At 34.9% G+C, this 16,989-nt stretch overlaps 1 protein-coding gene across 1 annotated transcript in view; it reads left to right on the plus strand.

Annotated features, from left to right (window-relative positions):
* LOC148277877 (cell adhesion molecule Dscam2-like) overlaps window positions 1–16,989 on the plus strand; it is a 67,022-nt gene that overhangs the window by 23,328 nt on the left and 26,705 nt on the right. The window contains exon 2 of the mRNA XM_088232258.1: window positions 15,769–16,082. Within this exon, the coding sequence (XP_088088384.1) occupies window positions 15,769–16,082 (314 nt within the window). The remainder of the gene's footprint in view (window positions 1–15,768; window positions 16,083–16,989) is intronic.

The raw sequence follows: 16,989 nt of genomic DNA on the forward strand, positions 1-16,989 counted from the left end.
ATTATTATATATACATATCTCCAAGTGAGTAGAGTTAAGTTATTGTAAAATGTGATATTTAAAAATAAATTCATACTTACAGTTAAACCAACAATTAACAAATACTCATCTAGTTAATGTAAAAAGTAATAATGCAATCGTGAAATACAAAGGGAAACTTTACTCTTACATTTATTATGGTATTTATTACATATACATTCAAACATATGATACATAACGTACTCATATGATTAATATTGCGTTATATTTAAATTTGTTTAATTTAAACTCTAAAATAAAACTAAATATATGTTGTATTTTCATAACCTACGTAATGCCAATAATCCCCCATCACACCGGCTACGATAAAATCTATAACTGAGTAGACATTGGTCGAGTTATGCTTTTTCAGTTTTCTAATCTTCCGAGTGTTTACGGGTAAACCGGGGAGCGAGAGCGAGAACAGGCGGGTTACAGCTCCGCGAACTAAATTTTGTGTTTCTATTTTTCATTTTTTATCAAAAATAAAAATATTTGCCTCCAGAGATCCATAGACAGTGTCATAAAAAATACGGTGAATATTTTTATTACGAATACATTCATTAGCTCCCTGGCTAACGACGCACTCACAGATCAACGTTGATTCCGTGGTTGGAAGCATTTCTGGAAGGCTCCTTTCGGAAGGACCTTCGGACGCGGTCGGGCGTGGTGTCGAGACGTTTTCCTTCTCCCGCGGTTTCGGGAAGAGCCAGAAGTCGCACGGTACTGAATCCGGAGATGAGGCGGACGTGGACCGAGAGGACACAAGCGAGGTTCGGCGACAAATTTCGCACTCACTCGTGTCATTTGCAAATTGTCTGTTAAAATGCCTCGCACGGACCCGTACGAAATGTTCTGTTTTTCTCGGTAAGCTCTCGAATAGTCGATTGCCCGTTTAAGCGAATCATTTTGGTCACATTTCGTACGTTTTTGAGGTCGAAGGACGTCCTCGTCTACAACTGACTTGAACTGACTTATTTCCGCTTTCGATCGCTTATTTCACTCGTAAACAGTTTTGAGAGTACCTATTCGCTTTGCCATCACTCCACCTCATAATTACTGGAACATTTTACATTTCGGTCAAATATTCCGCGTGTCGTATAATAGAGATACAATGACACCATATATTGTGTTAAGCGGCAATTATTCGAGCAATATGAACGTTAGTTCCACCCTAGTGTAGTGTTCCACCATACTTGGGGTAGTGTGGTGTGGGTTTGATGAGAATCGATGAATGCCGAGTTAGGTGAGGTTAGGGTGGGCCCACTCACCGCCTGACCTTAGGTCGGCAGATCTACAATCTGCTGTCTCCGTCCCGTACACCGTATAGCGCATATAGCCGTATATATTTATATTACATAGGTGGTGGTACTCTCAGTGGGCGCTCTACATACATAACTGGGATAGGTAGGTACGCGCGTAATATTATATTCAATTGATTTTAAAACTCTTGTGGTCATAAACCCTGTAAATGTGTAGATTACTGCATTCCCAATAATTCCTTCATCTCAGTTGAGATTTACGTAATTTCAAAAAGTTTTTCCGTTCGTGTCTGTTGAGATATTCTCAAAATACATTAAAAATAATGTACACGTCACTTGTAAGAAACATTTTAAAGTACAACTCTACGATCTGGGCTCCTCATTTTTCTAGGCACCAATATTGTATTAAAAATGCCCAAAATAAGGTTTTACGATTTATTAATTTTAAATTAGGAGTTGGTATTGAATTTTTAAATTATAATTTGTTACTGTTTATTTTGAAATTATTAAGACTAAGCGATAGGAGAGTTATAACTGATTTATTAAACTTATAAAAATAATCCACTATATATTTGACACCCCTTGTTTATTGCAATTTTATCACTAATTAATTTTAATGTACCGGAAGGGACAACTTGGCAAACCTACCAATACTGTGGCAACAATACTTTGACATCATATGGTAAAAATGCAGTCATCAATAGACTTCACATTCTAGGCAATGAGTACCAAGAGGTTGGTGACTCATTGCACGTGAAGTTTAGTACATATAGAACGGCTCTTCTTCTGTATTTCATGGGTAGGAGAAGCTAGTAAGTACCTAATAGTTCTAGAACCATTTTTTTTCTTTACTGTTCAAAATTATTTAAACTTCTTTATTAGTGATTTTTTTTCTTTTTGCGTTTCTTTTATTGATTTTATTTATAACTAGCGGACCCGACAGACGTTGTCCTGCCCGAACGTTGGCTTGCCTGCCATTACCTGGTTCAGCAAACGTTTTTTCGATATTAGAATTTTCGATAAACTATATACTAAGTGACATTTGACATTGAGTTTGACATTTCAATCTTTTCGTATCTTCATTGTGAGATTTGCTGTTGCTTTTAACCAAGACCAAAAAAGGTGTGCAATATCTCGTTATCCTGCGCCGATTGCCTAAGGCCCGGCCCGGTTGCTTGATCGTTAGTAACAGTAATACATCTGTAAAAATAGTTCAAAATGGAATAAATGGGTTGTTTCATCTACAGTAACTAACGGTGGATCGTAAAACTCTTTAACCATTAGTTAAAAATTCAACCCGCCAATGTCGGAGTAAACCGTTATACTTGTACAATAGCAGAATAATGAAGATGATGTCATTTTTTGACGTTTACCGGTTGTCGTTATTTACTCACGTCTCTCAGTATTGCTTTTATTTACGAATGCCGAACGGACTACGCTTATTATGATCAATGTAAATCGGAAATTTCGTTCGATGATGAATTTTTTTACTTATTGTCGAAAAAACGAAAACATTTTGAAAACGATTTGACAGTATTTTTTCACCAAACCTCGGACGGTCAATTTTGTGGCAATCAAATATTGTCTTCTTTTTAAAAATAATTCCGTAAAGTTATAAATAATGGTATGAACAAAGAACATAATAAATATCATATTATTATGTACCTACTTTACAATATTTCAGAGCTTGTTGGATTACCATATTTTTGTTGTCTTTTTCATCTGTTTTCAAATAAGATATGCAAATATTGTTTGGTATTGTTCTTTGGTTTTTACTATATGAAATTGTCAAACTTTATTATTATTATAAGATTCAGTTTACCGATGTTACTTTGTTGCATTTAAATATCCCATGTTGTCCCATGGTTTCATTTGTTCGCTTTTTTGACGTTTGCAAAGTCACATTCCACATTGTAACAATGTGTAAAAATTATTAAAATATTATATTCCATTTTTGAGATTTAGAATCGAAAAAACAGCCGTTACATTTTACTCAAGTTAAAACGCGGGTGAATCAACGCATTGATAGTAGAACGATAGTAAAACCGAATTCGTTCATAAAATGAACTATAACAAAACACCACTTTCATTAACGATCAAACAACCGGGCCCAAAAGTCCTCGTCATGCTCAAATCAAAATCATGCAAAAATCACTGCTCTTGTGCCATACTCCAGGGAGAAAATAAGAAAATACGTGTTGATGAAGAAAAATCAGACCGCGTTTTACCCTGAGCCATCTTAAATTATGACACTCAACTCATGCCCAACGGGGATTTAGTCATTCATTAACCGCCAGCCGAGATTTGACGCGATCTTGACATTTAATTAAAAACAAAAAAATAAACAAAAAAATGCCTGATTGAGTGGTAAAAGCGTGCAAAAACTGTCCGGATAAAAGAAAAAAGACCTTTCATTGATAAGTAGGTACCTAGGTACTTGTTTGTGATTAAATTCGAAAACTAAAATATGTTAATATTTGAATATTAAATTTAAGTATGTACCTATATATATGGCACCAAACATGGCATTCTTTTTGCAAACTTCAAACTTCGGTCTTCTCACCAACAGAGGGGTGTACTTATGTAGGAATACGATTTTTAAAAATGTATTGAATTAAATATTATTTTAGTATTACCAAAAATCCAGTAAAAACAAATAAAATGGTAGGAATTTAAGTAAATAATCTGATTGAGATCCACAAAAAACAAATGCTGTTTGTAAACATTCAAAAACAAACTTTTTCAAAACACAAAAAAAGAACATCTTTTCATTTTTTTATAAATGCATTCTCCTTGAATGCAACCCTGGTAGATCGATTAATAAAACATTTATGCTCTTTACTTTTTTTAAACATTTGATATTGAAGATTTTAGTATCTGCGAACTCGCACAGCGCAACGATCTATATTTCTCTGAAAACCGCACGTAAATCGGTTAAGCCGTTTAGGAGGAGTTCAATGACATCACACGTACAGAGGAATCATACATATAAAGATTACAAAATATATTTTTCTTTTTAATTTTTTTTACATCATTGTATATTTTTAATATATACTATTTACTAAGTATTAGTTTCAAATAATAATACATATAATTTTTTTTTAAATCTTTTAGTTATTCAAAATTGTTTTCATAGTTTTTTTTAACTAGCTCAAAGTATTTTTAATTCCAAATTAGCATTTTTTATCAATAATTGTATAATTGGTAATTTTTTTTTATATTGTTAATCTTTTTTAGACTTTCTTTATTGATAAATTAATAATATTGTTTCAAATGCTCTGTATTATTTATAATAATACTTACATGTATGTATATTTAACTGTATTTGTAACTAATATGTAAAAGGCACTAAGTGCCGTTTATTTCAATAAAACAAAATAGGTGTATTCGTGAACTTATTTAGCTTTATAGACTGTGACCGTGTTAAGCCATAATAATTAGCATCGAAAAATAGTGAATTAGAAAAAACGATCACATTTATTGGTTCTTCTAATAACATTGAATACTTTTAAGAAATGTGTCATGAAAATTAATGAACACGTTATTTCAACAAAAAAAAAAAATCCTTTTTACCATAAATAAACAATTTTATTTAACTTTTTGTACATAATGTTATTTGTACATTGGCGGGCTTATTGCCAAATGGCAATTTCTTCCAACCAACCGATAAAATAAAAGTTTTATTTTTATAATTCAAGTTACAGAACATATTCAATAGAAAAAAAAGATTAAAAAGCTAAAAATATATAAAAATAGAAATAAACGTATTTGTTACATTACATTCAGTAACAAAATGGAACACTTAAGGTTGAACTTGACAAAAAAGAGTCTGGCTCTTGTGTTTGGCAAGTTTACAAAATAACATAAAAAAGAAACAAAAAATGCTAAACAAAATAGTAAAATAAATAAAAAAACCAAACAATTTAAAAATTGAGAAAATTTAACCCCTAAAAAAAAAATATAAAAACACAAAATGTAAAAATTGTTTTTTTTTTGTTTTATAAAAAGAAATATTTGCGTTCTTTATGATTTACCGAAATATTTAATTTTGAGGGCCATTTTCAACGAGTTGTAAATAACTCACTATTAGAAAATGGGAATCAAGTTGGGGTAGAGTAGGATTCGAACCACGGACCTTTGGTCCGTGAGTCCGAGACACTAGCCACAGGACCACAACCCGATATACACAGGCACATATTATACTAACATCGTTATTTTCAAAATACGCTTAATGTTAATTATGTCAGGAAGCTTTTCTTCAATTTATCCTTAAATTTTCGGTAATTTATTTCTTGACGTAGATTTTGTGGTAAATTATTGAAAGGCTTCTTATTTGAGCAATGTTACGAACACTATCAAGAAAAGAAAGAAAACAGAAAGCAAAAAAGTACACGAGACATCGCTACAGTAAATTTATTCTCGCAGCAATCTCTTCCTTTCGATAAAATCCAGTTATGGATTTACATACTTATTGTTACATACGTCATTAATACAACATATTTTATTAGGAACATCGAGGAAAAATATAGCGCTATACAATATACGAGTACCTACAACACCCCGCGCGCAGATTGAAAAGGGAATGATCACACACAATAAAAATAACCGTGTTACCGTATCAGACACCTCTGATAATTCTCCAGAAATGTCGGGGACTATTTCTTTCCTGAAAGGAGTTGATCCAATTTGTTCGTGAAAAGTTTCCGCGATTACCTTTCTTATTAAATGAAACAAGTTCCGTAAAGGGACGAACTAGGGGCGAGTCGGGTATAGAAAGCAGTGGCGAGCAATGTTTTTTTTACAGGTAAGCTACGAAAAATGTTCATAAATTTGTACTTACATCATATAAATATTAAAAGCAATTTAATAACAATTTAACAACAGAGATGAAGAACATTATAGAGAAGGTAATATAGAAGTCTAGGCATCTACAGGGCTTATGACCTGTTATTGGCTGGTTTAAGTAGCCACTTTACACACTGTGTATTCACCATTTTGCCCATATTTGAACATATATACTCCTTTAATTCTTTCATCTGTTGATGTTTGTGAAGTTAAAGAGCAGACACCTTTATTTATGCGGGTGAGATTCATCTAATTGAATTATTTCACCTACATACTAGGCAACGCCTGACAATCCTATTTTTTCAATTTCTATACTTCTTCATGGACTAGGTGGATTTAACAATATTTTTAACTAGTCCAAATTTTTGTAGACAAAGACCGGATTAAGCTCCCTTAGGAGCTGATAATATTAACATATTTCAACAGAGATGAAGAACATTTTAGAGAAGGTTTTTCGTGTCTGTTTTAATATGTTAATGTAAACAGCTCCCCAGGGACTTGAATTCAGTCCTTGTCTGATAATAAAATCTAAAATTTGGACAAACTCAAAATATTGTTCAATGCTTTCAGTTTTTCAAAATTTTATTTGACATGACAAGGACTGGATTCAACCTCCTAGGAAGCTGTTAAGGCTGTGAAGCTGTTTTCGGGCGTCGCCCAGTATGTAAGTGAAATAATTTAATCAGATGAATCTCCCGCAGCAATAAAGGTTTCAGCTCTTTAACTTCAAAAACATCAACAGATGGAAGAGTCGGAGGAAATTTGGATGTTAAAACATAGGCAGAAAATGATTAATGTTACACAGTGTGTCAAGTGGCCACTTAAACCTGCCAACGACAGGTCATAAGCCCTGTGGATGCCTAGACTTCCATATTGCCTTCTGTAAAATGTTCTTCATATCTGTTGTAATATGTTAACATGTGTTTATTATTCTAAAACTATACATAGTTAAGTACATAGGTCCTCAGTTACCTTAGTTAGTTGTGTTAGACTTTACTAATCATTACCTTAAAATTTTGGCCTCGGACTTCGTCGTTTCAGTGCCCAGGCCTCGAGTCTGGGTGGTGTTGACTGTTTCGAATCGAAAGAAAATAGTCCTTGGGAAATAATGTTAGAAATACTAGTTTCCGTATGGAGAATCTTCAAATAATATTTATAATCTCGTTTTAGTAGAAAAATACCACAACTGAGTTTAAGATGTAAAATATAGCGTACATTTTTTTATGGAGAAATAATCTTGAATAATCTGCTTGTTTCTTTGTTCACTGGAAACGGTCTGGCGCCGGGCGCGCTTTATAGTTATTTTTTTTTTGTATTTATTTTTATTTAAGGAGGTAAACATGAACAGAAAATATAAAAGGAAAAATAATGAAACCCTCTAAACCGCGAAACTGGCTTGTCAGCAGGTTTCTTGTTTTTCCTTTACAAAGAAAAACGTTAGAGAAATTATATAAATTTAAAAAACAATATAAATATTATTAAGAACTAAAAGCATAAGTATTTTTTTTACACAAAATTCATTTACAAAAATTTAAAAAGATGTCCGTTAACATAAAATGACAATCAATATAAAGTCTTGTTAAGTATAAGCCATTTAATTATTTTTTTCTTAAAAGTTTTGTCAACATTTTTTTAAAGATCTGCTTGGGAATATTATTGAAAATGATATGAAGTGTTCTTTGGACATACTTGTTTACAAACCTCGGTACTGACGAGCCTTCACGTTGTGCTAGCCTTGTATTATGTATATGTACATACCTTTTCTGGTAGTTACTATCAAATTGATATCTACCTTTAGTAACAAATTTGAGCCATAGAATAGCATTTACGGACAGGCACCCTCGCTTTTTAAAAAAGTTCGGGTACCTCTTCCTTATCAATTCTAGCAGATCTGATTTAAGAGCCGAGTTTTGTAAAGATTGAATTTTTAAAATGTTGGTTTTACAAGAAAGGCCCCAACTGGTAATACCATACCTAATAATTGATTCCGCTAATGATTGATAAATAAGTCTTAATGTTGTTATTGGAACAAACTATTTTATTCTAAACATGCTGTCTATAACTGTCCTTAATCTTTTACATAATTTGGTAATATGTTTATTCCATTTAATAAAATTATCAATAGTAATGCCCCAATACACATATTCACTAACAATTTTTTCACAGTTACAATTATGTATTGTGAAATTTTACATAAAAAGTTTTACATATTAATGACAATGCCATTTACGTTTATTCTTGGAAGAATATTTAAACGGTAGCTGTTATTTAAAAAAAAAAACATAATCCTTTTTATTCTTCCATAAAAATACTTCATACGAAACATTATTGTCGATATTCGAATACAATGGTAAGCTGCGCATAATCGCTTATATTTATGGGTTCGCCCCTGGCAGGAGACGGGAGGCGGGAGGCGGGAAGTGGGAGGTGGGAAGTCGGACTGGGCACGGTGAACGGTGACCCGGTGCCGGGTACCGAACCAATTTATGTCCCGAACACCTCGAGGGCTGTCCGCTGTCCCCGAGGCCGGACTACACGACAATATTAAATCTATTATGGAGGATCCGCGTACGTGCTCACGTTCCATAACAACTGACGACTTTTATTATTTACAAGGCGTAAATAGAGAGATAAGACTCTTACTTGCCAAAGAAAATAAAACGGAGTTTTCAATATTCCGGAGCGCATAAACACGGCGTCAGCGCTATAAGTCGAGAAGCCTACCTACGAGGATACATTTTATGTCCATACAACTGTTGTCCGCGATACATATATATTTAGGTAGCACTGCGCGAGGCTCCGTTTCCAGGTATATTTCAGTCCGTCGGTTCTCGCGGTGGGGATTTTCATCTCCGCGTTTTCCTGCCGATACAATAAAAGACGCCGAAAATATACTAGACACCCTGCGCCGTCGCTGCGTCGCGCGTCGGCGTCGTTGTCTAGTATTCATTTATAAGATAATATTACGGTTATATTTTCGAAGTTCAATGGTAACTTAAATTGGCGAAGAAACGACCACCTCGTAGGCTAGTGATTGGCGCGTTAATATTTTGAGAAGGTTGGCATGAAATACATATTTTTTAATATTTTTAAAGGTGGTTTCCCACTGAAGTATTGCATTGTCCCGCATGACTGATCACCTTACCTTCCCGTAATAGATGATCGAGATCTTTGCACCACTCGGATTATGGTGATTAAAGTCAGTGATTCTCTATTGCAATTAATGCACATTATAATGTACTCTACAATGAATAGACAATGTCTTGTCACGGGTTCGAAAAAATGAATTAAAAACGGCTTGAAGCCTTTGTCCCGAACACAGTCGATATATTATTTCTGAATTGCAACTAGTGGTTAAAACAATTCTATATTATGAATGTTCAAATGTCAAAATAAATTATGGTGTCATGTCTCCGGATTCCGCGCGCCGATGGTAACTTTATTTGAAAAGTTTGCAGCGCGAAAGTTAGGGGATCTCTGGTACAGTATTTAGTGGTAGGAACAATGTCTATGTGTGTGTGTGTAGTAAACCCGTGTGATGAATAAAGGTGAGACATTTCAAGATATCTCGGGTTTTATTTCGGGTGACGGGAGTTCATGTAACAGAGAGGATTTTCTCGAAGAATATAAAAAATATATACTCAAAAAACGTCGACAGTTTGCAGTCACGCTCAGGTACACCTATTAACTTACTCGTATATGTGTACGTCTTTTTGACTCGAAAAGAATTTTCATTTAAAATATATTAACGTCGTGTTGTTTTAACAAGAAAAGGACAAGGAAAATATAGTATCTCAGTTCACCATCGGCTATAGGCTCGGTGCCATTCATCCCAGTGCCAGTTTTCGAAGAATTACCCTCTTTAGAAATACAGGAATACGAGCATGGTAAAGATCGAAGTGACTCCGACGATGAAGATATTGAAATTGAAAAGGACATATTTTTTACGACTTTTGGGACAGATAAGGTATCCCGTAACTTAAAAAGCTGACTTGATAGAAAAATACTGGAGTCGCTTTTGGATTCAGAAACCAAAAGATAGTCAAAATTAAGTGTCAGATCTAAAGTTATAAAGTGCAATATAATACAACAGCGTATAATATAATAAACTCTCAAAGAACTAGATCGCGCGGCATACCTACGACTCAACATGGACAGACAATTAAAATGGACGAAACACATATGCGGGTTCACTAAATGGCTTCATTAAATACCCTCTTCAATAAAATTAAAGACATCGTACCAAAAACTTAAAAAATCGCGAAGTACGAATTTAAGTTAAAAGCAAATTGACCTCCATGATCGCCTTCTAAGGAACCGGTAACGAGACAGGCATAACAAATAACAAGAATAAAAAAACAACAAAATGAAATAATTAAACTAACATACAACTCACCCTACTTGACCCCTACGACTGAACTGTACGAAGAAACACACCAGTTTGACATAAAATACTTGGCGAAAATTGAGACGGTAAAAATTGTACGCAAAATTGCACTGAGGAACATGCAAGACGTACAAGACGATGACTCAACATAACAAATATAATAGCAGAGAACAAGAACGCTACCACAATACAAAAGTAAAGAGAAACTTAGGACAGTCAGAAATACTCTACAATGACTTACCTTACCCCTTGAAAAATTACACCGGAGACAAATTAAAAATTAATCTGAAAATGTACACGATGACTACACTCACCAGTAGCTCAACCACAAATAACTATCGACGTGCTTAAAAACATGCTCAACATTTTACCGATCACAATGCACAGTAATAAAAATGCTTAAGTTATCGCGGTCATATGTCCACGCGTGTGTAGTCAACGCTCGTGTCGGTTTGTTTTTTGTTTTCCTCGTAAATAAACAAAGTTTATAGGCGAAAAATCACCGTTTACTATAAAAAATTATACAATATATTGCATTTTCAAAATAGTAAGGAGTATCTAATACAAAATAATGAAAATTAAATTACAATTACTATGGTGATTGCTTTTCTTGACATTTGGCTCGCCAACCGCCGGCTTAATGCAGTAAATAGCATGATACATAATAATTAATAAATAAATGAATAAAAATAGAAGTTTTGGAATATTTTCCATATTTACACCGGTGAAATTCAAATATGTGATTGCGCAGCAGGATTATACGTCGCGAAACGTAAATATTTTGACATTCAATATTAGGTGTTCACAGATGTTCCATTGTGATCGCGAGTACGATAAACAACCATGGTGAGAAATTATTATCACGTCGCTTATTAGCACGTCGATAGTTATTTATGATTTAGCTTCACACAAGACATAACATGACCAGACCTTATAATATTTCTTATACAACCCTAACGGGCTTTTAAAATAATAAATTAATAAAAACAATAAAAATCAACGAAAACTGTGTTCCTCGGTGTAATTGATCTCAAGGCGAGCCTTTTGTTGGTTCTGGGCTCGATAACCCGAGACCTCAACAAGCGTCGTGACATGAAACTTGAAACCTGAAACACGGTGGCCAAACACTACGCTGCGAGGGGGACTTACCTCCGCTCGATTTACGCTTTCTGAGAGTAGCCGTCGAGTCGAAAAGCACTCTTCTTGGTTCTTTTTTACAGACAGAACTGTATTATTTACTCGCCTAGAATGTCCTAGCGGGGAAAGTATTGCATTTATCCTGGACTGGCACCCGAAGCGAACTATAAGAACGGAGCCCTATGCACCACCGGGTGTGGATAAAGGCATGATGGTTATTATCTAGCGGAGGCATTTAACTGGCCGTAGTTTTACCATTTACAATAGATTATATTGTATATTGTTTGCAAGAAGCTGTTTGTTATAAATAAATATTCAAAAACAGCACAACTATTCAGGAAGTGTAAAATCGAAATACAAAAATAACTCTCCCTTTAATTTGATGGTTAGATCGATAATAATAAGAACATCATAAGAGACTTGGGAATAGTTTTAGATTCCAAGTTTGTGTTCGATATTCATATTAATGAAATTATCAATTAAGGCATACAAATGCTTGGTTTTTTAATGCGAATGTCTAATGACTTCAAAAATATTAAAACATGAACTCTGCTTTACGAGTATAACACATATGTGAGAAGTCAGTTGAAGAATGCTTCTATTATATGGAATCCCCAATATAAGGTTTATGGTAATAACCTAGAAAGGATCCAGAAAAAAAAATATAAATTCAATAAAATACGAATTTGATTGTACTCCAAATGTAATCAAACTCTGGAGTACAGAAAAGTGATTGCAGATCAATTATTCATATTTAAACTTGTGAACAATGTCATCGATTGCCCTATACTTGCAAGTTCTTTGAAATATCTGATGCCCAACAGGACAAGACTCCAAATTACATTCAATTTATTACATAAATAAAAGAAGAGTGATACTTTAATCCACAAATTTGGAATATCCAGTGACCGGTTTCATCGCTTTCGCGACATCTTCGAGACTGGTATCTTTATTAAGGAGTTCAATGTGTTTATACAAAACAGAGGTAAGGATAGATAATTCAAAATTATATGAAAGTAAATTAAATAAAGTTATTTTTATTTTATTTATTTAACTTTTGTACATAATGTTATTTGTACATTGGCGGGCTTATTGCCAAATGGCAATTTCTTCCAACCAACCAATAAAATAAAAGATCTTAAGAAGATTTTATCATAAGGATCATTATCAAAATTTGTTTGGGTTAACTAATGAGTTGATATAATGCTATTTTAATGAGTTAAAGTATTTTATTTATAGTGCCCCATCCTTCGTGAGTGTGATTTTTGTCAATTATGATTTCTGAAACACAAAGGGGAAAAAGTCATTAGTAAAAATATATTACAATGGGAAAAGTAATGTAGAATGCACGTGTGTTATGTGTTATGTGTTATCTGTTCATGAACAGATAACACACGTTCATTTTATTATATTCTATTACGGGGTCATTTTATTGTGTACGCTTGATTAATAACTTACATAGCCGTGGAAAATGATTATTGACGGTTTTTACAATTTATGTTCCAATATGCCCGTATCTTCGAAAAATAAATAAGTAATAATTACGAAGGTATCCTGTGACTTTAATTAGAGTTTAAGTCAATGTCTTTCAACCTTTATCACGATGTGGGCTATCTCTTCGTTCTGGTAACGTAAGGAAAACCCTTCCATTCACGGCTCTATTTTTTTGCCTCCTCATTCACGGTAATAGCTGCTCGGTTGTGGAATAATCTACCCACTCATATCGGAGACGCTTTTTTCCATTCAAATCACGCTTGGAATGTCACTTTACCATATTATATGTATTCATCGATCGGTCAAGCTAATCAACTCGAGTTTTCTAAAGAAAATTTTCTTTTCGAGAAATCTCGAGTCGACTGACAGGGTGAACTGATTACAATTAGAACATTCGTATAAAATGTCGTCAGTAAGAAGCTACTGTCGAGTTATAACTCAAAATTTGACGTACTGAGAGCTGAGAGCTAACATCGCTACAGGTTACGAGTTACGAGTTACGATCCCAACGAAAATTACACTACCGGAGTAGGAATTTATTTATTTATTTGTTTACGCCACACGTACCTTTTACAATGTAACAATTTAACGCGTCCAGTTATACAAAAATAAAAATCAATATAAAAACATGGATATTTACAACAAGAAAAATAAAAATAACAAGAACAAATATATATGTATGTCGGCAAACAAAAGATATAAAAAAGTCGGTATATTATGTACATATAATAAGTTGACAGTAGTTCGCTAGCATAAGTGGTTTTTGCAAATTAATCGTCAGTATAGAACATCATCAAATATTTATACAGAGACTATTTGAATCCACAGAGACTCGTGTTAAAAATGTTGATATGATAGATATGTGTATACGCGGTATAGGCGAGTGACAAAGATTGTCGGTTTGAGAAGGGTGACAATCATAGTATAGAGTATTTTGTCTAGATCTACGTATCGGCTTGTTACTATTTATTAAATCCGGGATTACGCAACAATCGAACTTAGAACTAATGATTGTAATTAAAAATGTTGAATCTGTTTTTATCCTGCGATCCTCCGGAGTAAGACAATTCGAAGAATTCATCAAAGACACGTAGTTAATTAGTTCTATAGGAATATGCTATTTGAAATAAATGAATCTCGAACATTTTCCTCGAACTCTTTCGACATTTTTAGGTGAATTTTGAATAATTAATTGTAGAATTAGTAATCAAGTCCAATATCTGAGTTTTTAGAAGAAGTCGTCGTGGAAGGGAAGGTTTACTCACTCTTAGGTCACTTATAAGTTAAAACATCAAAATAAAAACTCCGTTCAAAGTACACGGAAATGTGCGTTATTTATTATTCAGAGCTTTTAATGGGGGTACCGGGTACGTATTACGTAGTACGTATAGCGGCATGTGTGGGCACAACCCACCAGTAGAGCTCATCTCCGCGAGCAGCTGCGATAATAATAAGCGTCTACTCTTCTTGTCGTTATCATTTATGTATGTTGATTGTAGAATGGTACGGTACCATTTACGTCAGGGGGAAATAATCAAATATTTAAGAAATTTTATTATTTCTTAAATGTAGGTGCATTCATCTGCTATGTAGGTACATTATCACTAGAGCCCGCCCAGGGTACTGCAGACTAAACAAACACCTCGCTAGAATGAACTTTTCTGAAAATTCTAGATGTAGGTTCTGCAGTGCAGATGAGGAAACACCTATACACAATCTACGTGAATGTGATGCTTTACATCATAAAAGGAGTCTCATCCTCGAGGGACCACTGGTTAAGCCTGAGGATATTAAAGAGCTCGCCCCCTACCTAATAGCCCGATACTTTACGGATTTGGGCTTGGAGGGGGAGATTTAGCAAAATGTAAACTCTCGCCTTCCTGACAGTAGCCAGGCTCTTTATAGACCTAGGTTTAGAGGGGGAGATTTAGCAAAATGTAAACTCTCGCCTTCCTGACAGTAGCCAGGCTCTTTATCGACCTAGGTTTAGAGGAAGATATTTAGCAAAATGTAAACTCTCGCCTTCCAGACAGAAGCCAAACTCTTTATAGACCTAGGTTTAGAGGGGGAGATTTAGCAAAATGTAAACTCTCGCCTTCCGGACAGTGGCCAGGCTCTTAATAGGCCTGGGCTTGGAGGGGGAGATTTGACAAAATTTAAACTCTCGCCTTACACACAGTAGCCAGGCTCTTTATAGATCTGAGCTTAGAGGGCGAAAACTATTTACGGGGACCCGTCACAATTGATCTTCACAGGTTGCAGTGTCGTCAAGAGCTTGAATAGCACTGACTCCCACCTCTAAGAATAAGGTACATTCATATTGGACTTGTTACTTGCTATTTTCACTTGTTTTAAAAAAACTAATCTGGGGTTTCTCCGTGCAAATCTGTTGGCGATAAGATCGCGACCCACTGGTTAAAAAACACCAGTAACATATTTAAAATTATAATTATGATTAAGCCTATAAGTTTGATTTACTTAGAAATATTGTTTTTTTTTTGTTGTTTTTAGTGGCTGTTATTTTCTTTAAATATTTAAATATCCTTTATACGAATTGTTTTCACTGTCTTTAAAAACTTTCTTCGTCCTTATAAGACTCTTTGAATCACAATTTATCAAAAACAGTGTCGAATTTTGCAGAGAACCGCGGGAACGTGCCGCCGCGGTTGACGTGGCGGCCGCCCGACGAGGTGCGCGTGGCGCGCGGCGCGCCGTTGGACGTGACGTGCGCCGCGCAAGGGGCGCCGCCGCCGCGCGTGTCGTGGCGGCTAGGCGCGCGGCCCGAGAGGCCGGGGGCGCGCCTGCTGGAGCCCGCGGCCGGGCCGGACGTGGCGGGCGCCTGGACGTGCCGCGCCGTGTCCCCTCTGGGCGAGGTGGAGGCCATCACGCGCGTCACGGTGCTGGAGCCGCTCTCCGTCACGCTGGAGCCCCCCTACCAGGTAGCTAAGCGCCCCGATGCGGGGCGGACGTGCCGCGCTGCGAACTATTGCTCTCCCAAATTGTGTAGGACTCATAATTTTGTTTTATTTTTATTTTACAAACACCACACGGCCACAATTGCCATATTAACCATTCGGAGAATTCCCCCTTTACCGTTGTACAAAATGAAATATTTTATTTATTTAGAATACAAACTGATGTACAGAGTAAACAATGTATACATAAAAATAGTAGGGCCTGCCGTCCAATAACACTTAATTATTCTAAAATAAAGCGACGACGGTTAAAAATATATAAGAATATTTATACTGTATATTAAAATAAAATAAATATGGACAAAACAAGTGATGAAGATGAAGTGGTGAAGGATGAATGGAGGAAAGTAGGAGTGGAAAATTGCATTTGATTTGGTGACGAGAAATAAAAAGCAAAAAAAGACAAAACGCCTATTCTCTGATTCTGAATCAAACCTATTAGTTATTTTCTGTACCTATTGTATGGAGTGTTAAATATATCAAGACTGTTAACATTTTTGTTAAACGTTTCACATATACGAGGGATGGTAGAATGTTTCCGATGATTAGTTTTGATGTTATGAAGTATCAAATATAAGACCGTCAAGTCGGTCTGGAGGGGACACGGTAATCGAGCAGATTAATTAATTCTGGGGAATCAAATTTATTATTTACAATTTTGTAAAGTAGATCTGATCGAAGATACGGTATCTCTTATGTGTGTTAATGAATCAAGGTTGTGAAATTTTAAAGAAGCTGTATCATTTGGAAAGTGCAAATGAAATTTGTATTCTACTTGTTTCAGATTTTTTTTGAACACTCAATTCTATTAATATTCAATTTATAAACATGGCTTCATACATTAGTGTTCACATGATGTAAATGAACAGTT

This window comes from Micrasema longulum, unplaced genomic scaffold, assembly GCF_059751315.1.
Source record: "Micrasema longulum isolate JH-2025_06_02 unplaced genomic scaffold, ASM5975131v1 h1tg000963l, whole genome shotgun sequence".
NCBI lineage: Eukaryota > Metazoa > Arthropoda > Insecta > Trichoptera > Brachycentridae > Micrasema > Micrasema longulum.